Genomic DNA, 25,864 nt, shown 5'->3' with positions numbered 1-25,864 from the left:
AAATGATGCAGGCCTAGATAAACATTGTTCAAAAATGCATTTGAAAGCAGAACGAATGGAGAAAGCTGCATGGGAAATGTAAGTAGGGGATGTGTCCTGAAACATGTACCTCAACCACAGCGCGATCAGCGGACGGATACTAATTAAGTTAAATCAATCTGTGCTTGGTCCATGCTCCAAAGAAAGAAAATGTAAGTGACGTCCAGCATGCACGGGCCAATTAGGAGGCAGCAAAAAAGATTGACAATGAAGCCAACGAATGGTAAACAATAGGTGCGCTCAAAAAGCTTTATTCTAAGCAATACCCCTACAAGAGAGATCTAAAAATGTACACACACAACTTGGACACACAGTGGGCTGACCCACAAATGCATTTAAGAGTACTCTTTTACATTATCGACTGTAGCGACCCTCATGTTGTCTGACGCACTATAATAAAGCTAACACTAGAATTGACAGAAGCAAAACCTAAGCCTGTCCGTGCACAGCTTCATCCTTCTCTTATGAACCCTCTGTTGCTACACCCAGCATCATGGTCCTTGCATGTGTGTCTGCGTGTGTCACGTGACGCAACATTCCTCCCAAAATATCTTTAGATGCAAAACAGTGAGCTTCAACAGTGAACCTTCACCGGAAAGGTTAACTTGATTGAGGGCCCCATTTATATGTTGGCGAAAAGGTACTCCATTGCAACAGCGATGAAGTACCCTTTCCTGCAACATAATGGTCCGCCTGCCTGATTTAAATGTTGGCGGACCTTTGGTGTAACAATGGCGGAGACTGATCCCTCTGCGCCGAGGTTACACACCTCTGTCACACACGATTAGGGCACTGTTTAAATCCTGTCCTTTATTAACATGTTTCCAGGTTTTTGTGTCACAGAAATGGTAGAGTTTGTTGGAACAACTACAGGGCTCTTTTGGTTCAGAGTTGCAGTGACTTAAAGGGGAGATAGAGTTGATTGGGACAGACACAGTACAGATGGGTGAGATGTGGCACGAAGGCAGCCGTGCAGGACAGTATTGAGTGGTTAGGCAGGATCCTAACGAAAAGAAGGGTTGAAGACTAGAGACGTGGGAATGCTAAATGTGCACACAGTGAGAGTAAAGAGTTCAGGAGTGTGGCACTCTTAAGGGGCAGAGGCTGGAAAAGGACTTAGTAAGATGGTTGGTAAGGGGGCTGAACAGTGGGTAAATTACATTACAGGGATGTGTGACAGTAATAGAAAAGAAAATAAGGTATGGCTAGTAAAGGATGGGGAAGTTGACTTGAAGGGAATAGGGCAGGTCAGTAGAAAGTGCATGGGACATACAGAAGAACTTGACAGTAAAATAAAAGGTGGAGGGCTGGATGGAGCATAGATGGTGGTGCATGGTCTATCTTTTTGCCCTTCTACCTTGTGTCTACATTAGACCCGTTAAGACTATTCATCATGTTTTGACCATTGATTAAGGGTGCAGAGGTTCACCTGGAAAAGATGATATTGAATTTGACTTGAGCACTATTTGTTTGATTGCTATGTGAGTGCTGCAATGGGGGGATGTGCCTAAGAATCACCTGCCCCGCCAGAGATCCAACGCAAGGTTGGGAACCTACCTCTTTGGATTCCCGAATCTTGGACAAAAATGCCTGAAGCTCCACCGTCTCCATGAAGAGGGCCCGGCACACAGCCTGGTAGTGACACTTCGCCTCCTTTGGGTCTGTTAGATGGGATGCACACACCATCATCACCTGCTGAAAGGGACGGAGGACTTTGGCTGATCCATCAGCCTCTTCCTCATCTTCCTGCCCCCCATAGCCTTCGTCCATGGTGCCAGAGCTAGTGCTTTCAGTGTCACTGTTGGCCATGAGGTCAATGAGCTGCTCCAGCTGGGGACTCAGCTCGCGCTCCTCGTTGTCTTCCAGACCCCAGTCTAGGGCTCGATAGATTGCGAATCCTAGTGACTGCACCATCTGCAGAACAGAAGGAAACCAGAAAGAGAGACATTAAAATGCAACAAATGGAAAACATTACATAAACTAGGGTTCTGTTAGAGATCCGTACAGAGCACAAGAAACAATCAAAGAAGAGGCAAATGAACTGGCAATAAGAAAACAAGAAAAATAAAATGACAGTTGTGAAACTTGAAGAAGAATGTCCGAGACCTAAAGAAACAAGAAAAAAGAATCCAAGACATGAAAACCCCCAAATCTATCTGCAGCCACAAAACGGGGGACAAGAAGAAAACTGTAGAAGCACAGAAAGACAAGAAGTGACTAGAAAATCCAGAAGAAGTCAAGAAAAGACCTGAAAAGCTGAACAATTAGCGAAAAGAAGGGATTGTATTTTTTTTTAAAAACACATTTTATTAATTTTTCATCATACAATCTGAAGCGGTTATCACATAATCCATGTTCATCAAATATGTCTCCATGTTTTACTCCCAACTCACCCCTTAAGCCCCCCCCCTTTCTCGTTGGTGTGGGCTCATTACAGATTCACCTAGTACAACACAATATCAGCTATTTAGACCGGTATTTACAATGGTAGTTACTGAGCAATGATCACATGCACGAATAACACTTATGAGTACCCTTCTTCCGTTTGTAAATCCCTCAAAGCCTGAACCAGTGCCTCCCAAGCTCTCGCCATCTCCAGAGTCTTTTCATTAGGTACTCGCTTAGCTTGGTGAAATCGAATGACACTCTCACTACTGGCCCATTTACACAACTCTGCGCGCCAGCGCTTGCTTGACGACCTTCGCTCGATTTCCAGTGCCAAGTTATTTCTCGCTTAGCCAACAATAGCCCCAGATCAATAAACTTGCTAGTTATTTTGGTCTTAGGTGTGTGCGGGAACCAGTGCAACAAACAAGTTGCCATATCATATTCTAATTGTCTGTCTGTTATGGCATTCAGGAGGTCTCCCACATCCGCCCAATATTGACCCATATTCGGACAGTCCCATAGCATATGCTCCAGTTCCACATCGTGCTCCAAACATCTAGGGCATACTGCGTCTTGGACCTGGAAATATCTCCTAATCTTCCCCGGGGTCAGGTAGGCTCGGTGTAGTATGAAGAACTGTACCTGCTGAAAACGTGCATTACGACTTCCCTTCCAAGCTCTCTTAAGAATGTGGCCCCATGCCGCATCGGGTATGACGCGGCCTATACTTGTTTCCCATTTTAATTTTAGGGCGTCCAACGGGCGCAGGCCCTCATGTAACATCCGAGAGTGAAGGCATGTGACGGCCTTAATGGTACCCGAAAAGAAGGGATTGGAGATCACAAAAGACACAACAAAATAACTGCAAGAATAGAGAAATAGAAACGAGTCCATAAGAGCAATGCAGATATTATAAAAAGAGACAAGAACAAACTGGAGAGATAAAAAGAGGCAAATTAGGACTGCAGGCACAAAGCAGACCAGTGAAAGATCCGATTTAGTAAACTGAAAACAAAAAGAGTGGCAAAAACAAAATATATCCAAGAGGAGAACTGTAGTGACGAAAAGAAAAGAAAGCGGCTGACACAAAAATATAAGAGAGTCCTTCAGCCACAGAGTGAGACAAGAAGAGAGCAGCAGAAAAGAGCAGTAGATAGGTCGACCAATGATCAACCAATTCTGTCCTGAAACACTCAGTCAAGAGGATGCACTGCCTCCAGTGCGCTCTACGACTCTTTCACATAAATGCAACTGTCACAGGCATATAGGCCCTACGTGCACTGAGTCAGCCAGCACATAGTAGGCCTATCTGTGGACAGTACTCATTGAGAAACTGATCGCTACCAGAAAAAGAATGGACTCCCACCGGCTTCCTCTGCCTAACATGCCAACAAACAGGTAACCTAATCCAAACACACATGAGATAGCATTACCTTGTATATGGCAAACATTACACTTTATATGTTGCGTTTTGTGATGTATGTCGTTTTGATTTGCATGCACTTTTGTGGAATGTTATATAAGACAAGGCTGAGACTGCTTCAACTACTACAGAATGCAACAGTTCATCTTATTTTTTGCACAGTTTCACATTTAAGGCAGACGGCCGCTCATCAGTTGCCTTTTGATGGGATTTTTCATATATTTTCTATTTTAGGTATCTCCTTTTGAATTATGCATGTTCATTTATTTTTGTACATGTTTTAAATGCAAATGGACAAATGCCAATGTCGTTAAGTATTTGTTTCATAGCAACGTGATAACTCAGCTTGCTCGATTATATTCATATTCTATTTTTGTCTGGCTTGAACTGCATTTCTAGTTATTGTTTATCAATAATGAATAAGGCCTCATAGAAATCAATATCTTGATTTCTCAGTAATTTTATTTTAAACAACAAGCCATATTTCACAGAATATAAGCAGGTGAAAGGTTGGAGAGGCTCCAATATTATTTGTTTATTCTACAGATTTTCAGCAATGTTCAGGTAGAGTATATAAACTGGAACAAAACATTATCAGATAGACTGAAACTTCAATCCAAGGACCCGACGCTGAGGTTCATTCAGTAGTTGTAAACCCATTTCTTTGCAGAAAACTACAGAGAATGGACATTGAGTCCTCCTACCTGCTTATCTGCTGGTTCAAGGACATCTCTTTTTTATTTTTTAAATGAGCATTGCTTCTATTGTTCAGAGATCAAAAGGGTGCGGACCATCTATGAAACTCCAGTAAGCCCCTTTTTGGTTCTACGTTTAGCTTAAGGAAAGAAGGGGTTGGAGATAACTGATGTAAATAAGCCCTAAATACATTAAAAATATTACAATATTGTCTATTGTTCCCCCTATAATTGTCACTGTTTTGTTTTGTTTTTATAATAGTTACAATTCATATTGTGTGCTCTACGATATTTTAATTGTAATAAATCTTGAAATATATTCCTTGCTTCCTGTTGTTATTGAATGTGTGTATTCATGATGAAAGATGGTTTGGGTTCCATTAACTAGTCCTGTCGTACAGGACAAATGGTAACCTAATATGCACCTTACTCATGTAATACTCAATGGGTTGCTAGCGAGATTACAGCCCTTCGGGTTCTCTGGCTCATGTTGATACATTGACCAAGTCTTTAGTTTCCAAGGACTTAGAGAACCCTCTATCTGGCCATGTTCTGGAGAAAAGTCCTGAAAATGCATCTTTGGCCCTCAAAGCAGAACCAGATCTTTTGAGTAATCTTGGATAACACACACACAATTATAACCAAATATTGGTCTCCTGCTTCAGTTCAGATAGTGCTGTGATGTATGACAAGTAGCCAAGGAGTATCTTTGAAGATTGTTTATTAGTCTTAGTTGCTGGATGATATGCAAGTACAGCACACCCATCAGGAGTGCCTGCCTGCTGCTCAGCCCATACTCCAACTGTCACCACTCACCACACAGGCACTCAAACTCCCGATCATCTCCATCACAGCAACATTCCACTCAGAACACTTACACTGGCTGAGCATCTAGCAACCAAGGTTACAGGGGAGATGCATAAATACATAAGCAAGATATAACAGAGAGATATTCACTCTTTGCTGAGCATTTGTCAGGTGCTTGACTTATTAAAGGGTAATTCCACGTTTCAATTTCTGTTTTGAATCTGTTTTATAATAATGCAGCAACCTGTTTAGATAGGAGTACATTTAAGAGTACCAAATACCCCGAATCTCTTACCTAGAGTTTTTCCCAGCACAGAGGGTGGGGTATCTTTTGTAGTAAATCCACATGCTGAATACCCCTTTGAAATATTGGTGGATGGAGTTTGATGCTGTAGATCCAATATGGGAAACTTCATACATACAGAGTTGCTGCAATACCTGCTAATTATGAACCCCATTGCGACTTAGAAGTCCTGTTAGGAAACCAAGAACATCAACCATGGTTTGGTGGGCAACTATTTTCATGTAGTTCTGAATGTTTGAATGAGTCCCTTGATTAATAAAGGGGCTACATAGCCTGTATTCGCCAGCTATACACCATATCTTGATTCTGTAAATGTGCCAGCTCCAGAGGTAATGCAGTTACTAAATCAGTATGTTGCCTTCAATAGGCAAGTTTAAAAGTTTGTTTGACAATCTATAACGACAGAAGCATTTGTTCTTGGTTCTTGTATGGAATGTTATCTTTCTTTCATGCTGAGTATTCCATTAGCGGGGAGTGGGAGTTAAGGTCATGAAATTACTGGTTGTGGATGTACAAGCTCTCTTATGAGAATAAACTACATTCTCTTCATGAACCTGCGTTTGTGTATTACTTCATGAATTGGCGACGATCAGGATTTACAGACAGACAGCGTTCACTTGTAACTAAACAGGTACTGTGTTTCCTGTTTTTCACGTGTTTTGATCGCACCAGCGGCTGTGGATTACTTCACTATCCTCCTACCCCACCCTAAGATAAGCATAGGATGCTAATTATGTGTGTTTCACTTGGGATGGTACCACATTTAGAAGAGTGTACGACATGGGGAACAACTTTTGTGAGTATTTACACAACACTGCATGGCACACTCTCATTAGCGGTGATACCGGAGACTTTAAAAGAGATACAGAATGAGCATAGAGCTACACAGGCTCTTGATGATTTAACAATTAAATTAACGGGAGATTTTGGAAGTTTCTAAGTAGTATTCAACAAGATGTTACAGTTCTTTTGAGAAGTCAGCGGTTGGCAGCAGTTCCTGACCAAGATTATGAACTGAAGCTTCTTAAAATTTATACAGAAGTTAACACCTCTGTGGGCCATGGTATTTTAGGTTCCCTAACCCCAAAACCAGACCTCAAAGAAAAAAAGAGACTGCGGGTTCCGGTATATAGACAAAGGTACATCAGAGGCTAAGAAAAAGAAGAAAACATAAACAGAAAACCAAGACTGCATCTCATTGTTTACAGAAGTCCAGTAGTGGTGGATATAATTTGAGCGAACACAATAAAATTGGAAAGCTGGATCACTATCAGTATTCTAATATACATTCTTCCTGTTCTCTGCAAGACTCTGGGGACAATAAAAGGCCAGAATGGAGGGGACGAACTGAGTACTGCAGAAAGGATGAATACATCAAACAGAAAGTGAACTGGCACATGAACCTGAATTTAGTGTAATGAAGGAATTGTAAGATTTGGATTTAAACACTAAATTTAAGAAAAAGAAAGTAGCTAGTGTTCAGAAAAGGTATGCCTTGGAACAACAGGACTTGGGCAGTAGCACTTCTGGACATCGCAGCAGAAGTGGCAATAGAAACCAGATTCTCAAAGAGCATCAGGTGGTGACTCCAATTAAATAATATATACAGGTAAAGACACTGGATGGATACATAAACCCTTTCAGGCAGGGTTTCTGATGTAGAAATACCGTTTGAAGGAGATATATTGCACAAAATTAAAATTATATTCTGATCCCACTTATTGAATGCATATGACATCTTCCTTTCAGAGAATGACTGGCCATGGTTTTCCTAAGGCATGCACTGGAGGTAAGTAGTTAATAATGCAAGCATTTCGTCCTTATTATCTAAAGAGCTCAGGGGAAAATATGTATGCAGGTGGGCCTTAAAACAGGCTCCAGCGTTGTATAGAAACCAAGCAATGTGGGCAAAGAATCTGTTTTACATGTGATTCCCCTAAGGAGTGCGCCCATGTTTAGTGACTTCCTTAAACCAGAAGCTAAGCGTGATATATAAAAAGAGCAGTTACAATATCAAGGTATAATGTCTTCCCATTCCACCTTGAACACTCCTCTTTTCTGGTATTACATATTGGTAATTTACACAGAATAGTTGTAGATTACAGGAACTTGAATGCACTTCCGTACACACAAGCTGTACAAAACACTCATAGTTCTGGATTCATAACAGATCTAGTCTAGTCAGGAAGAAATGCAAAAGAATGTTAGATATGTATAAATGATGCTTCAATCAAAACATTTCAAAAAGGGGGTGGTGATGGACAGAGTATCTGAGTTAATCAGAACACTCCTACCCAGTCAACAGATCAGGGCTTGATCCATCCCAGTTCAGAACCTGGCTACATGCAAATTAGTCTGTCCCTGGCCCAGTGCATCATGGGAACAGGGCAGACCAAACTACCAAGCCAATTCTTTACTGGAAAGGAAACAAGCTTCCGGGGAGCGGTTTCTGGCATTACAGCCGTCTTCGGCCCGGCTTGCTTGAATCCTGATGGTGCAGTGAGCAAGGGACTCACATCTGAGCATACCCTTCCACACTTGTGGTGGCCAAAACGATTCAAAAAGGGGGTGGTGATGGACAGAGTATCTGAGTTAATCAGAACACTCCTACCCAGTCAACAGATCAGGGCTTGATCCATCACCGTTTTTTAGCTCACTGCACCATCCCAGTTCAGAACCTGGCTACATGCAAATTAGTCTGTCTCTGGCCCAGTGCATCATGGGAACAGGGCAGACCAAACTACCAAGCCAATTCTTTACTGGAAAGGAAACAAGCTTCCGGGGACCGGTTTCTGGCATTACAGCCGTCTTCGGCCCGGCTTGCTTGAATCCTGATGGTGCAGTGAGCAAGGGACTCACATCTGAGCATACCCTTCAAAGGGGGTGGTATTCTGCTTAATTCAGAGACTCTGTCCCTCACCACCCCTTGTTGTAAATATTTTTGTCCACCCTAAGCGTGGAAGGGTATACTCAGACATGAGTCCCTTGCTCATTGCACCATCAGGATTCAAGCAAGCCGGGCCGAAGACGGCTGCAATGCCAGAAACCGGTCCCCGGAAGCTTGTTTCCTTCCCAGTGTAAGAATTGGCTTTTGTAGTTTGGTTTGCCCTGTTCCCATCATGCACTGGGACAGGAACAGACTAATTTGCATACAGCCAGGTTCTGAAACTGGGATGGTGCAGTGAGCTAAAAAACGGTGTTGGATCTAGCCCTGATCTCTTGACTGGGTGAGAGTATTCTGCTTAATTCAGAGACTCTGTCCCTCACCACCCCTTGTTGTAAATATTTTTGTCCACCCTAAGTGTGGAAGGGTATACTCAGACATGAGTCCCTTGCTCATTGCACCATCAGGATTCAAGCAAGCCGGGCCGAAGACGGCTGCAATGCCAGAAACCGGTCCCCGGAAGCTTGTTTCCTTCCCAGTGTAAGAATTGGCTTTTGTAGGTTGGTTTGCGCTGTTCCCATCATGCACTGGGACAGGAACAGACTAATTTGCATACAGCCAGGTTCTGAAACTGGGATGGTGCAGTGAGCTAAAAAACGGTGTTGGATCTAGCCCTGATCTCTTGACTGGGTGAGAGTATTCTGCTTAATTCAGAGACTCTGTCCCTCACCACCCCTTGTTGTAAATATTTTTGTCCACCCTAAGCGTGGAAGGGTATACTCAGACATGAGTCCCTTGCTCATTGCACCATCAGGATTCAAGCAAGCCGGGCCGAAGACGGCTGTAATGCCAGAAACCGGTCCCCGGAAGCTTGTTTCCTTCCCAGTGTAAGAATTGGCTTTTGTAGTTTGGTTTGCCCTGTTCCCATCATGCACTGGGACAGGAACAGACTAATTTGCATACAGCCAGGTTCTGAAACTGGGATGGTGCAGTGAGCTAAAAAACGGTGTTGGATCTAGCCCTGATCTCTTGACTGGGTGAGAGTATTCTGCTTAATTCAGAGACTCTGTCCCTCACCACCCCTTGTTGTCAATCAAAACATAGGCCTATATCCCAGTATCTAAGTGCTCTTTCATTTGATGATTTCAGTACGCTTATAAAAGATTGCCATGGGTCTATGAAAATAGCCCTGGACTCTTTGCAGCAAGGATTTGGGAGATCTTGAAAAAAGATCCTCAGGCGCTATCATATATTAGCAACATCTACCTCACAGATGATGACTGGCTGAACAGGGCAGGGCAGGATAGTAACACTCTTAGCCAATCATGAGTTCATAAAATGATTATTTTTTAATCTAAAATTGGATAGCTTTATGTGTTTTGTCTTTGAAAGGAATTATCCAGTGAGGGTAAAGGATTGGCACTTGGCGTCTTGCAGAAGAGTGCTACTTTACCATCTGCAAATACCTTAGGGAAGTTGCTTAGCCTAATGGGGTTTCTTAACTTTGGAAGAGCTTACTTGCCAGAAAATGCTGAGTGGGTTAAGAACTTCTATGACAGATAGCTAAACCGGAGGAACATCTTTTTTTTTTTAAATGTTTATTTGTAAGGTTTTTAAAACATAACCAATGACATGCATCACGTGGTTTTCCATATTTGACATGTTGCATCACATATTGACACATCTGTAAGTTATCCGAATTTCATATAATACATACAATCAGCATTTGTCATTAATCCCATGCATAGAATGCAGTTTCATTTTCTGACAGAAGATACAGGCATGGCATACAGAAAAATAAAGGGTTATAAGAGATTGCATCACAATGTAGACCGATAGATAGGCAGCTTGGATTAAGAAACTTTGCTTAAGGACAAGCCAGTTATCAAACGTGAACTAGATGGAATTAGCCGGCTCCTCCCCATCCTCCTGTTCCTGAGCAGTATCCTGGGACGCCCCCACAGAGTCATTGTCACTCGTATGTATGAGATAATCCTGTAATGGCCCCCAGACATCTCTAGGCCTCATGGCCAGTGGTTGAGTTTTAGCATAAATCATATTTTGTTCTTGACAGTATATAACATCCTTCAGCCATTCCTTAAACTTCGGGGCCCTTCCCCGCCCCCATCGACATGCCAGCCTCCGTTTAGCCATAAGCAGTGTAATGTCTAAAAACTTTCTACAGCTTTTAGGTATTTTAGCAGTATATCCCAGCAACATGATCAGTGGATCTTTGTCGAACGTAATCCCCAGCATGTCCTCTAAGGCTGTGTGCACCTGTGTCCAATACTCCCATATAGTCGGGCATTCCCACGCAAGATGCATAAAGCCAGCTCCAGGGCTTCTGCATCTTTCGCACCCATCATTATCAGACAATTGAAATCTATATTTCCTGGCAGGTGTGTAGTATATCCACTGCAGGAATTTATAATGAATAACTTTGAATCTGCAGCTAGCAGATATATTCCCTGTAAGTCCACAACAGTATACCCATTGGTCGTCGGTAATTTCTGTTCCCAGATCTTCACTCCAATGTAACCGAGCCGACCCTTCTATTCCCTGACGCTGTGTTCTAAAACTGTTATATATACCAGACACCAAATGTCTCCCATCTGCAGAACTTAGCATAAGGTGTAGCAGTGCCATGGTATTAGGCTCCCTAGGGAAATCTGTTAAAATATCTATCATACCCTGTCGCAGTCGCACATAATAGAATACCTCCAGAGGTGTGGGGACTACATCTTTTAAAAAAAGGGCCATAGTGCGAAATATCCATCCCAGAAACAGGTCCCCCCAAGTGAACACTTTTAGGCGTCTGCACAGGGCTCGAAAACCGGTTTCCTGTAATAATACCATTTTCGGGTGATAGGTGAGGGGCATCCGCGGCGAATACAACAGTGTGAACTGCAGCATCTTCGCCATACGTCGCCAGGCGTCAACCGTGCACATTATTGTCGTAGGCGGCGTCTCCAGTATACTCACAAGTCCATGAATTATGCCGTTTAAGGGTAATGGGCGCGCCAACCAGTCCTCCGCTGCTAACTGAGGCATAAACGGTGAAGGTGCCATCCAGTGATATGCATAGCGAGCCTGCGCACTAATATAATATGCTTCAAAATCAGGAATATCAAACCCGCCCTTACTGGAGGAACATCTTCTTGCATAAGGAAAACAATCATTATAGTTTTCCCAATACCTACAATGACACCGGCAAAAAACTTTAGTATCCCCAATGTGCATCTTCTATTCTTTTGTCGGGTGCAGTGGGTCATATTGTTAAATGCCAATGATGTGAAATTTAAATATGATCCAATATGTTGGACTCAGAAATGTTTACAGTACATTCAAAATATTCTAAAAACTCCAAACTACGTATGAGAATAAGAGCTGCTCTGCGTGGATGGCTCTGCTCAGCCTTCGGTTGTCACTAACCACAAATCCACTGCAGCACAGCAGCCGAGTATTTGTGCTCCAATGAAGTGAGTTTTTTAAGATAGCAACTTCAAGGCGCTAAGCACAAACACACAGACTAAAGATCTAGGTGACAACACTGCACATCTAGCAGAAATACATGCCCTACTACTTGCCCTTCAGAAGGCAGAACCATCAGTGCCTGCACTCATTGTGCCTGATTCTGCATTCTGTGTACAGGGCTACAATGTAGATTTACTGTATTGGCATTTAATTGGATTCAGATATTCAAATGGTAAATCGATAAACAGTAAACAGTTTTGGAGAAAGGAAACTGTTCTACAAGACAAGCATCTTTGCGCCATGCTTTGCCCACCATGGTCAGTAAAAGTGAATGAATTTATGCTAAAGATAACTTTGCAGTAGACTTGGCTACAACAGAGGTGAAAACCCTAAAGGTAGCTGGTGTAACTTCATCTCAAATGAAGATCAAAGCAGACATTTTAGTGGCAATACAGAAAACAAAAAACGTCCTGATGGTTCCCCCTCCAGATAGTATTATACTCTTACAAAAGACAATTTTCCTATGGTTTTCATTCCTGGGATTGGGAATATGCATATTCCAATTGAATAAGGTAGATTAGAAATAGTCAAGGCAGCTCATGAGGGGATAGCGTCTGCTCATGTAGGAATCAGTGCTACAACAATATTACAGGTGGCCACACTTACCAAAGATTATCCAAAAAAATACACAGCAATGTAACGTTTGTCAACAAATAAAGAATTTAACTGTTATAAGACCTGCACCTACTACAACTACTACTTTTGACAAACTGTTCAGAGTAGTTTTCCTGAACCATATCAGTCCATTACCGATATATTTAAGTAAATAGAGGTTGAGGTTGATTCCTGCTCTAAATTCCTTTGAGTTTGCCCACAAAAGACTGCCCGTACTGGAGTGGTCATAAAAGACTTGCAGTGCCTGGTAGCAATGGAAGCAGTTCTTACCTTTCATTCAGACAATGATCCTGCATTCACTGCTCAGGCATTATAGATGCTGTGTCTGCTGTGGGAGTACAACTGGTATATTCGCACCTGTTTCACCCGTAATTGAATGGCGCTGTAGAGTTAGTGAACACTTAAACAAGCCTTGACTACTAGAGTACTGGACACAGGATTGACATGTCTAAATAGCCTGTATGAGAATTAAGAGCACTAAATAATTTACCTAGAGGAGTATTAGATGGTCACACTCCATACAAATACTCTTTGGAGTACAAATGTATGTGTTTGTTCTTGATTACCCTGGAAAGGGGAAAGAGTCTAAAAATCAAATCACCTGACCACAGTTAAGTCTACTGCAGATTATTCAAGAAATTGGAACTAAAATGTACAATGTGAAGAACTCTGACCCTACCACTACCAAAAATAAGTTACTAAATATGCTGACAGGTTGCTCCCCAAAGTGGGAGAGCTGGTTCAGGAAATGATCCCTGACAAGCAAGGTTATACTATTTTGTGCGGTTACAAGATTTAATTTATTCAGTAATCAATGTTCACAAATAAAACTAATAAGTTGTTTGTAAAGCTAAAGTCTTATCAGAGTATGCCCAGCATGAATTATAAATGAGTATTCAGTAATATATTTTGCACACTGACCACAAGTTTACAGAATTACAATGGTACAGCGGAATATAGAGGAAAATGGTTTGGGCTTGAAACCATTGAAATTCCAAACTATCCTCAAATTCTTTGGCAATAGCAATATAAGCTGATGCCTGGGCTTTTTTTGAGGGAGGTTGGGATCGCAAAATGGAGGGTGCCTCCTCTGGCTCTGGTCAGTTAACTTGGATGTAATATCACCTACGGAATAAACAGTTTGACACAAAATACTGTAATATTTCACCTATGCACCTCTGTTTGGAATTTCATTAATCTAGAAGACAGTTTTTGTTTTCAGAGCTTTAGCTCAGTTTTTTACCATTTAAGCCCAACCTGTTTTCTAATGCCCTGTAACCTATCATGGAACCAATGTGCTTAGGGAAAGTGGGTTCTGAGATTAGAGTTAAGGTGGGTAAAGAGGTTTTGCAATAGTGCAAAATATACTTTAAATATATTTTAAATAACAATATTACGTTAGCAAAGGCATGTGCACTGTACTGCTAGGTGGCTCAGATCCTTGCCGATTATAAACCTAATCATTGTTTGTACAAATTAGTTTTATTTAGATTCATTGTATGTAAATGTATTGTATGTGACTATCCTGAAAATCCGGCATGCATTAGCCCTCCTGGCCCAACTTGGACCTACCTTGGATGCCCCTTTGTTTGCAGGATCACATGGGGCACCACATGAAACTAATGGAATTTAGGAAATGGAATGACCTGATATGTTAAACCATTCTTTACCTTTGGGGTGTCAGACAATATCACCTAGATGTGGTTAAGTCAGTATTTTACACTCTAGAAAAATTAGCTCAATGGAAACAGCCACATATTAGGATCAGATAAACACCTACTTTGAACAATTCACACCAAGCGGGCTTTGGGTCAGCTCCCTACAAGTCACTAACTTGCTTGCGTCAAACCTCTACGGCCATTTGCATACTTGAAATGCCTGCAACATTTGGATTAGCCCACTGTAGTACTGGGTGAATATAGTGGTGGCTCCTCTGCTAAGGCGGAGGTGCGTCGCCTCACTGCTCATGAGCAGTGTAAAAGAAAAAAGAAAATGATTATAACTGAAGTTATTGTCATTTTATTTTTAGTATCGTCAGGTTAGGGTGGGGTAGGGCTTGGCTCCCCTGATGCCGGGGAGGAGGAGTGGTTGCTGCAGGAAAAAAAGCGCATGATGCTTTGGCCAACCTTCGCAGGCCGGCCAAAAGGTCATGCACACTTTACATGTTCCCCACCCAGGTTGCCTTACAGCCTGGGTGGGGAACATGCCCAGGCTCCCATTCACTGTCTGAGCGTCGAACCGCAGCACTCAGACCAATCACAACACTGCATTGCGGTGTTGTGATTGGCTCAGGAGAGCCTGGATGCTTACCAATCACAACTCTGCATTCCAGCATTGTGATTGGCTCGGGGGAGCCTGGAAGACGAGCGGAGGAGACACAACGTGGGAGAGACGGTGAACAGACACAGCGATCAGGTAAGTGAATTCCCAACAATCACCAAGAAAATTGAAGATCAACTAGGTGGCTTCGTGTGATCCTGGACTCAGAAGTAATATAGGAGAGGCTTCAAAAAATTAATTAGCAGAGAATGGAACAGATGGAATGGTCTGGTGTGCAACCGGGAATGCCAGGTAAGCATTGCTGAGTGGGAGCTTCTGATGGATACTTCTAACCGCAGATTCCTCACTTTTAGAATATCCTCAGGAGCCAGACTGGATTCAGAAGATTTCAGGAGCTTTGGTCCCACGTGCCGGTAGGTGGCGCTGTGCAGCTCTGATTGACTTCGCTCAGCCCCAGAAGTGATGATGGAGCTGCATATAAGCACCGCCCCTGTGCTTCATAGTCAGTTCCTTTCTTTACGCGCTGTCGCAGATACATGGCTCTCCCAACTCTTTCCTCAAAATGCAACTTTTTTCCAGTGTGCAAGGGTCTCCTCCTAAAACTCCAGGGACTGTTACAAACAAACGTCTGTGACAAATCCTAACAAAGTGTGCCTTTGGTGTTTGGGTTTGGCACGACTCTAAGTCCTGGAAGGAGTGTGCCCTTATGAATCTTAAGGTGATCTGGTGAACGCAAAATGAAACAGTACATCACCGAACACTCAAAGAACTAACGGAAATCCCACTCCTGCTTAAAGTTGAGGGTGCGGACTCGTTCCGCTCTTGGGCCGTTCTAGCAACAGGTCGTCTCTGCGGTACAAGTTTTCAGGTAAGTTGAAGTGGAAGCACAAATGGCAAAGCAAGATTCGTCCCAGTCCCGCCACTCGTAGCCTGAGAAGTCGCAAGGATGTCGGGGCGCCTGTGTCTCACTCCATGTCCCCCACAAAGGAGCCATTCCGCCACTGATCCCAATGCACCCCAAGTTTCCGGGCCGTTGACAACATTGCAACAGATCAAGGCCGTTAAAGAGGCAATTTTGCAAATCTTTGGCACTCTTCCTGCGCCCTCTAGTGAGCCTTTGGGCCCCAAGATCTGAAAAGATCTCCACTCTGGTTACCACTGAAGAGTCAGCCCTTGGTGCCATCCGTGCGTCATGAAGCTGTTGTGGGTTCTGCTCGGACATCAAAGCCGATATGCAATCTGGCATCAAAATCTGCACCGGTCCCTTTGATGTCGACCTCTGCCCAACGCCTCCGGTGCTGGAGGAAGACCTTGTCCCAATATTTCTATGCAATTCCGAGCCATATTTGTCTTGGCCTTGACCCAGTGACATCCAGAAGCTGTATCAACGCACCCTGCCTGTCTTAGACAGAGCCATGTCTCTATCTCTGAAATGTACCCCAGCTCTCCAGCAACCTTTCGGTTCCTACTTTGGTCAGAGATAACCAGTCTTTTGAGAGAACAATAGAGATGATGGGAATTCTTTTCCCCCACAATATGACAATGACATTTTTTACATGGACTTGCAGGAGGCTTATGGGTTGGACACTTCCCCTGACAGTGGGTTCTCCCCCATGCCTTCAAAAGAACAGAGTGCCTCCTTTGTTGTGGTGATGAGATGGGCAACAGAGGTATTACATTTCCAAGTATGGAAGTGAGACATAATGTATTACCATACTTTTTGAGCCTTTGCTTCCATTAAATGAAGCCCTGGCTGGCACCATAAGAGACTTCTAGTCTAAGAGGTGAACACACAGATTGACAGGCGCGACAGGCCAGTGCCAGGTGACCTTGACTTCTTGAATCAGCCCTCTACACTAGAAAGTCTGGTGTTCCAGGCTTCCACCAGGAGGTTGAAACCTAATTCATTCACTACGACTCCCCCCCCCCCCCCCGACCAAGAGTCAAAATAAATAGAAACATTTCGGAAATAGATGTTTCTTAAGCTAGTCTAGTCCTCTGGTCAGTCAATGCCAGCTGTTTCTTGTACAGATATACCTATCCCTTATGGGTCATGGTTGGCTAGATCTTGCTTGCAGTCCCCAAGGAATGTCAGGCCAATCTGATTTGTCCAGGATGGTCAGGACGTTGCCAAATACATCATACACTACCGAATGCTTTGACGCCTTGTCTGGATGAGATCCATGTGCTTCTCTAGTGACATTCACACTTTTTTAATGGATAGGCCATTCAACAGATCTCGCTGTTTGGTGAGAATGACGATTCAGCATTGGAATGCTTCAAGGACATCTGGGCGATGGTGCTTTCCTTAGGCCTTTCTGCCTCTGAGAGACAGACCTTCCAAAATTTCACCCCTTTCGAGGCTACTCCAGAGGTTTGGATTGCTGGCAACACCAAGGCCCACTGCTGCTACAACAAGTACCCAGTCCTTTTGGGGATGGACGGGGATAAAGCAGGCAACGTTCATGCCACCAACGACAACAAACTTCTCAGTTCCCCGCCCTGCAACATCAACCTCCAAGCCTCTTTATTTTGCACTTAGTGGTATAATATAACACAACACACAAAAGGTGATGGGAGGAATACTTTCAAGGTGTCTAACCACTGGCAATCGCTCATGGTGTTATGCTAAGATTGCAAAAAAGGGTTCCTTTAAGAAGAAATAAAGCCTTATTAGTATAAATAACCACAATCACTGCTTTATGTTTTATATCCTGACTTTGTGTTTCTCCCGACCGTTCACTCTTAACATATAATGTCTACAAGTATGGAATTTATGTGATTCCTACCCCTTATAGGTTATAACCATATGGCCTCCTTGGGCTATTATGGGATTGAAAAGCGGGAACGTAGCCTGAATCAGTTGTATTTGATTTAGTCTTGTCAAGTTATTTATATTAAGGCATTTCATTAATATTCTCAAAAACATTTCTTTTGGTCACCCTAGCTACACAGAAGGGTTTTAACAAGCGGGACCTTATTAGCTAGTAGTAGACCTTTGGGTATGAGGAGGGGTGGTCTTGTTTGCAGACCTGGAAAGCAAGTACAAACTAGCGCACACTGAAACCTACTGATAACTGCAAATACGTCAGACCTTGCAGAAGGCACTGCCAAAGTGCGAGGAGCCCCCCAAATCATCACCGCTTGAGGATAGATTACTAGATCAACACATGCCCGAAAAGACAATCTCCCTTACTTATAGTGCACCTGATCAATAACTCCTCTGATTCCCTGACTCATCTATGAGAGCATTGGGAGTGAGATCTTGAGCGCATGGAGGATGATAAATGACCTGATGCCTTAACATTGCCCCAGGTGGCTATGAGGTCTAGGTGCTGCCTAGTGCAACTAAAAATTCTACACAGATGCTACTATGCATGCACTACTATGCTAAAGATGGGCACGGCATGGACCGCACTGTGTCTTAGGAAATGTGGCCAAGTAGGGATTTATTTCCACATGATATGGAACTGCCTGTTAATTCTGCACTATTGGGAGTCAGCGGTTGCTTGTCTGAACAATATTGAGATAGCAACTTGGAGGCCTTCATGAAGTGGTGCCTCTTAAATGTCTGTGACGTGACTGACCATACCCGTATGGACCAGATCTGGATGACACTGGGATTGATGTTAGGCAAACTCAATGTGGTGCGACTGTGGGTGGCAGAGCTAGCACCACAACAGGAAGGTCTGAAGCAAGACATGGATTGGTGCATGCTGGCGGAGAGAGTGATCTATGAAAGCAGGGGCTGTCTGAATAAATGGGGAAACATCACTTACAACGAAACTTTTACAACGCACTACCATTACAACGCGGTCATTACAACGCAAACCATTACAACGCATTGCGCTGGGGGACGCTCTAGGTTAGGGAATAGGTTAATTTACTATCCAATAACCTTCCCTAGTGTCCACGGGGACTGGAGTTGGAATAGTAAATTAAACTATTCACTATTCAGCACCCAAAAGCGCTATGCGTTGTAATGGTATGCGATGTAAAAACCGCGTTGTAAAGGCAGGCGTTGTAATAGCCTGCGTTGTAACGTCATACATCCGAATAAATGAGGTCTCATTCAGGTTGCCCATCCGTCAGTTGTGTTTCTCAGTCAGTAGATCACCAAGTTCAGGAGCTCATCATAGACTGATAGTGGTCTCCAACACATGAGCAAACCGACTGGGACACCATCGATGTCCTGCAACATTTTCCCCTTTCCCACCTCTTGACAACGCTGAGATCGAAGTTTTGTGTGTGTTGTTTTGAGAGTCAGTTTGTTGATATCTGAGTGTCTTTAGTGTGTAACAGTCTCTCTGAGTAAGTATCTGTATGTATAATCTTGTTCATGAGACAATGAAAGTGTACCTAACGGTCCGAGGGAGTTTACATGTTGAGTTTGGGTATAGGAGGATCTTCTGTAATATGTGGGTGTCTCACTGCATGCTTGGGAGTCTGATCTATTTCATGGGTTTCTGATCATGTGCATAGGTGCCGAGTATATATATATATATATATATATATATATATATATATATATATATATATATAAATATCTCCGTTTCCCTTCTGCAGAGCCCAGCCGGGACAAAACCAAAGGAACGGATTACAGACTCCAATTTTTGTGGATCAGCAGGTCTTTATTATCCAATTATAGCCAGACGCGTTTCGAATACCTCCGTATTCTTTCTCAATGTAACAAACAAATGGTCCGCTTTTTATTTTTATACATTTTTGGCGTGATGCTTTCACCTCATCTCAGTGTTAAACATAGAAAAAATACTATATACCAATGTATGCTGGGTTTTGTAGTTTCTTTGCTCTAAAACCAATTTACCCAATATAGTTGTATTTCATGTCACAACAACCTAACAGCATAAATGCTCAGTCATAAAAAATAGTAAATAAAACATGACGCACCGATATATTTGATATCTTGACACAGAACATATCCTAATTTGCAGTCAAGGTCACTTATTCGTATAGCTCCATAATTTTTCCTGAGTGTATCTACAGCATATAAAAATATATATATACAAATAATTTCCCTCATATAATTTGAAAAAATATATCTATATATATAAAAATAAATATGCATTCTATATACAATATAAAAATAGAAATATATTATAAAATATTGATACCTCAATTTTATGGTTATACACAAATACCGGAATGAATTCCTAGATAGTAAGGACCTAACTTCATCCATGTTGATCTAGGCAACATGGAGAGTTGTGCAAAATAGAGCTCATGTGCAAACTTACAAATAAAGTGCATATAATGTTTTATAGCAGCATAATAGTATTTTTTCGGTAAAAGTGCAAAAATTACAGTGATATTTTCCCATTCCATAATAGTGTTGTTTCCTTTTTAAAAGGGAAAAAGGAAAACTTAATATTTACAAGTTTTGTGAGATTTTTTTAAAATTTATAAGATAAAAGTAATTATACTTATAACGTGAAAGACTAAAACCAAAATTGAAAAAGTATTTTTTAGAAAAGAGTGTGGAAACGTAACTAGGGCCGCAGTATGGTTTTCAGACTAGTTTTCAGAAACCTAAGGGTCTGAGAAAAACTTAAACGGTCATGTCCTAACCTCAAAAAATATATATATAGATAGATGTTGTCTTAGAGGAAATGGTGTAAATCCTCTGTATTATTCAAACCATTGGGCTGTCTACTATCTAGTTCTACAATAAATTTGGATTCCAGCTGTCTAAGGCTTTTTTCTCTGTTACCACCACACGGATTCTCATTCACTGCTCCGATGACAAAATATTTTAAATCTGCCAAGTTGTTTTGGTGGACTGCCTTAAAGTGTCTTGCAACAGGATATGTACTGTCGTTGTTCACGATAGCACGGAGATGTTGCAAAATTCTGACGTGTACCTGCTGCTTGGTGCTACCCACATATCTGAGCCCGCAGGTACACGTCAGAATATAAACTGCATATTCCGTCTTGCAGTCATAGCATCCCTGAATTTTGAACTCCCTCGGGCTGAAAGGTGTGGTGTACTTTTTGGTGGTTATTCCAAATTTACATGCCCGGCAGGATGAGCATTTAAAGAAACCCTGTTTTTCTGGTAACCAAAGACTGCTCTTCTTCTTGGTACCCAGGTCTGGGATGCTTTTGGCTATTTTATTTCTCATCGAAATGCCTCTCCGAAAGGTTATTGTGGGTTTTTGAGGCAATTCCGATGTTATGACTGCATCTGTCTGCACTATCGCCCAATTTTGATTAATTATTGAGCGAATTTGACGGTGCTGGTTATTGTAGGTTAGTATCAGCCTGGGTATCTTAGAGGTATTTTCATTTTCTTGCAAGGCATTTTCTTCTACATTAGGTAATAGTGATACCCTAGATCTACTGTTGGCTTTGTCCAAAGCCCTTTGTAGAGTTTTTGCCGTGTAACCTCTCCTACGGAATCTTTCCACAGCTTCTTGCATACATATAGTTTGTTGTTTCTCATCACTACATATGCGTTTTATTCTAAGAAGCTCACCGTAGGGAATACTGTCAATTAGGTGTCTGGGGTGGGCACTAGAAGCATGTAATGTTGAGTTACCTGCTGTAGGTTTTCTATGCAATGTTGTATGTAATTCACCATTTTCTACATAAACCTTTGTGTCCAAGAATTCCACCTCAATACAACTCATGTTTGAAGTAAAATTCAAATTCATTTTGTTCACATTGATATCATGTAAAAAAGCATTTGCACTTTCATTGTCCCCTCTCCACAACAAAAAGACATCGTCTATATAACGTAACCAAATTGTTATATTGTTACCATATTTTGACGACAATTCTTTCCTCAATATCTGCTCCTCCCACCAGCCAACCACTAGACAGGCATAGCTGGGGGAGAAGCAAGACCCCATTGCCACGCCCCTGCACTGTCTGTAGATTTTTTTAGAAAATGCAAAGAAGTTATTGTTTAGGCACCAGTCAATACTTCTCATAATTACTTTGTTATGTTCGTAATATTCGATAGGTCTTGAAGACAAGAAATGTTTAATAGCATCCAATCCTACTTGGTGGTCTATACAAGTGTATAAGGATTCAATGTCTAATGTTAACATTCTCATATTGTCTTCCCATTTGATGTTACTGATTTTTGTTAAAAAATCACCCGTATCCTTAACATAGGAGGGTAAATCTCTGACCAAATCTTGTAAGAAGTAATCAATGTATTGTGATAGGTGCTCACTTGCACTTTCAATCGCCGATATTATTGGGCGTCCCGGGACCGGGGTTCTCTCCTTATGAGTTTTCGGGAGAAAGTATATAGATGGCAAAACAGGTGAATCATTGCATAGAAAATTATATTCCTCTTTAGAGATCATACTATCTCTCTTGCATTGAGTTAGATGTTTCCGCAAAGTTTCCAAAGCCCTTGTGTATTCTTTATTGGTTGTTTCCACATAACACAGGGTGTCTGACAGCTGTCGATTGGCTTCTCTTATATAGTCTTGCTTAGGCCACAGTACTATATTGCCGCCTTTATCCGAAGCTTTTATGATGATCTCAGTGTTGGTACCTAATTTAGTCATTAATCGATTATATTCCAGATCGTTTTGACTTAGTTTCTTGGAGTGATGACTCACTTGATAGTGTAGATTTTTTATATCCTCTGTTACCCTATCGTGGAAAATATCGATAGCATCTTTGGGCATGATGGGTACAAAGACTGATTTTGGCTTGAATGGGCTCTTGCCCGCCCCCAGTTGAGCTATTGAGGCTGCTTGTAAATGTTCTTGGGTAGATATGTTGCTTTCAATTGCCACATCGATGTTCTCTTCTAGAGTTCTGGCTGCCACTATTCCTTCAACATCAGTAGCCGTTAGTCTAATGTCAGAGGTCGATTGTTCCGTGGTTGATTTTTTAGCTAGTCCACTTTTGATTTTATAGAATTTAAGCAGTTTTAATTTTCTGATATAACTGAAGATATCTATACGGGTCTGTGCAAAATTGAAATTTCTTGGAGGACAATATGACAGTCCCAATTTTAAGATTTGTTCTTCCCTGTCGTCCAATGTTAAAGATGTAATATTGATGATTGTTTTATCTATTATGTTGGTTGCTGTTGATTGCGCCAATAGTTTCTTTTCCCTCTTCCTTTTGGTTTTGTTGCGCCTTTCCCTCCTTTTGGCATTTCTGGTTTTTGTGTCACCAGTGGCTGTGACTGTTGTTGCTTCCGTGGCCTCAGTGTTTTTAATCTGTCCTCGATTAAAAAATCAATTTCTTCACCGAGGTTTAGGGTTCTGGGAGTAGTATCCTCATCGTCCGTGCTGTTAGTTCCACTGACACTATAGACTGAACTATTATCACTTTGTTCGCTTACAACATCATTGTTGTCAGGGGCTAGTTGGTTTGAGCAGGTTGCTTGTTCACTCGCTTCGTGCCCTGTTATCTTTTTTGAGTCTGCTTTCAGTTTTTTTGCCGCATCAAATTTTTTAGCAAATGTATAGATTCTGCCTTGCTCATAGTCTGCCAGGTCACGGGCGAATTTATATACTTTGCGCTGTTTGATTTTCTCTTCTTGTTTCAGCAACCTATCTTTAATCTCCTTGCGCGTTTTTGCAATATAGTCATTTGGTTCCAATTTTGCCAGCTCTTCATTTGTCTTTTTAATTTCATCCAGTAATTTCAGTCTGTCAGATTCTGCATATTCAATTAGCAGATGAACTAGATTCATTGACGCCTCTAGATTCAATGTACCCCATTTTCTCAACATTTGTGGATCTGGATTCTCATAATTAGGAGCCAATAGAATTCTTAGCCCCCGTGGGACTCGCCCAGCTTCTGCATATTTACTTAGGGATTTTCTCTCCCACCATTTAGTCACTTCAGCTCTCATTTGTTTTTCTAGCTTTCTTAAGAGAGTCCTGGCTGAGTCGTCCACCCGTACAGTGTTAGTGGTGCTCGCTACTGCTCCCCTCTTTTCCACAACCGGCAGCTTACTGTAAATATCCTCCGCAGCTGCCTCTCTAGCGCGAACTTCATCTTCTGACATATTGTCTGTTTGTGCTATTTTATTTTCGTGTTAAATAACACACGACCCGTGTTTAAATGTCAGAGCCGTATTGCCTGCCCACACCTGCCCACCGAGTCTCATTCGCGCTTGGACACTCACCGCTGTTCCCGCTTTGCTCCCGCTGGTCCTCCGACCTCGCTAGAGTTACCGCGCTTACAGCAGTCTGGTCTCCGCGCTGTTTCACTCGGGGGCCGCCGCAGTGGTTTCCTTAACGGAAGTCGAACAAGAGAGGGGTTGATTGCAGCAGCCACTTCCTGGACAGGGGGTCTGTAGGCGAAATCAACCCGATATTCCGCAATTGATATAGAAATATCTCCGTTTCCCTTCTGCAGAGCCCAGCCGGGACAAAACCAAAGGAACGGATTACAGACTCCAATTTTTGTGGATCAGCAGGTCTTTATTATCCAATTATAGCCAGACGCGTTTCGAATACCTCCGTATTCTTTCTCAATGTAACAAACAAATGGTCCGCTTTTTATTTTTATACATTTTTGGCGTGATGCTTTCACCTCATCTCAGTGTTAAACATAGAAAAAATACTATATACCAATGTATGCTGGGTTTTGTAGTTTCTTTGCTCTAAAACCAATTTACCCAATATAGTTGTATTTCATGTCACAACAACCTAACAGCATAAATATATATATATCAGTGTCTGTTGGTACACAGAAGTGCCGGGTGCCTTGCATTCATCTGTGAATATGTGTGTGAGAGTTGTATGGGCTGTTTGCACAATGTCAGATCACATGCTTGGAGGCTTAATTATGTATTTTCGTGAGTGCTGGCATGCAGTGGTGGCTGTTGGCATGTAAGGGGAATCTAACTGTGTACATGGGTTTGTGTCAGTGCCTAGTGACATGCATGGATATCTGAAGAAGGGCAACTGATGCTGTGCATGGGCATCAGTTAATGTATGTGGACGTCTGCTCATGTGAGTGGGTATCAGATGTTGTGTATGGGCAAGATGTTTGATGTGGGTTGGCTTGTTTGATGGAGTGTTGGTGTTAGGTGGTGTGTGTGTAGTTAAGGGGTGTAGGAGTGTCTGATGGTATATACTGGTGTTTGGTGGTGATTGTGTGTGTTTTTGTACATGTATTTGATCAACTGTGGAGTTTTAAGTGTGTACGTGTGAGGAATGTATGACTTTACAATGCATGCAATTACAACACATGCCTTTCCACACAGTCTTTACCACACAGTTGCCTCTATCATGCAATGTCTTTAGGGAAACTCCCAAACCCACCATGTTTTTAATTTACTCCTAACTTTCCTTTACCTCTCACCAGCCCATAACCCTAAAATGTCCCATACCTCTCTTTACCACTACCTACTCCTAAACCTTAAAATTAACTTTACCCCCATTAAATGTACCCACCCCATAATCCTAAAATTACCCCAACCTCCCTTGACCCCTACCCACCCTAAAATGACCCTTTCCCCCCTTTGCCGCTACCCACCACTAAGCCCTAAAGCTACCTCTACCTCTCTTTACCACTGCACATCCCTAAACCTAAAACAACCACTACCTCCCTTTGCCTCTACCCACCACTAAACCCCAAAACTACCTTATCTCCCTATACCACTGCCCACCCCAAACCCCTAAAATTGCACTTAACTCCCTTAACCATTGCCCGCCCCTAAATCTTAAAACCACCCCTACCTCCATGTACCTATACCCACAACGAAACCCTAAAACTACACCATCTCCCTTTACCACTGCCAACCCCCAAACCCTAAAATTAGCCATACCTCTCTTTACCACTACCTGCAGCTAAACGCTTTTAAAAAAAAAGAATACCATAATCATTATGTGATTTGTCCCACAGATACTTACTGGCATCATAAAGGCACAAATACTTACTGGCGT

At 42.2% G+C, this 25,864-nt stretch overlaps 1 protein-coding gene across 1 annotated transcript in view; it reads right to left on the bottom strand.

The window, feature by feature from the left end:
- The window catches only part of SPIRE2 (spire type actin nucleation factor 2), a 230,843-nt gene that overhangs the window by 88,593 nt on the left and 116,386 nt on the right, over positions 1-25,864 (bottom strand). Inside the window, exon 3 of the mRNA XM_078670918.1 lies at positions 1,597-1,953. Coding sequence (XP_078527044.1) covers positions 1,597-1,953 — 357 coding nt within the window. The remainder of the gene's footprint in view (positions 1-1,596; positions 1,954-25,864) is intronic.

Source organism: Lissotriton helveticus, chromosome 12 (genome assembly GCF_964261635.1).
Source record: "Lissotriton helveticus chromosome 12, aLisHel1.1, whole genome shotgun sequence".
Classification (NCBI taxonomy): domain Eukaryota; kingdom Metazoa; phylum Chordata; class Amphibia; order Caudata; family Salamandridae; genus Lissotriton; species Lissotriton helveticus.
The sequence above is the reverse complement of the archived record's forward strand: the minus strand, read 5'-3'. Positions and strand labels throughout refer to the sequence as shown.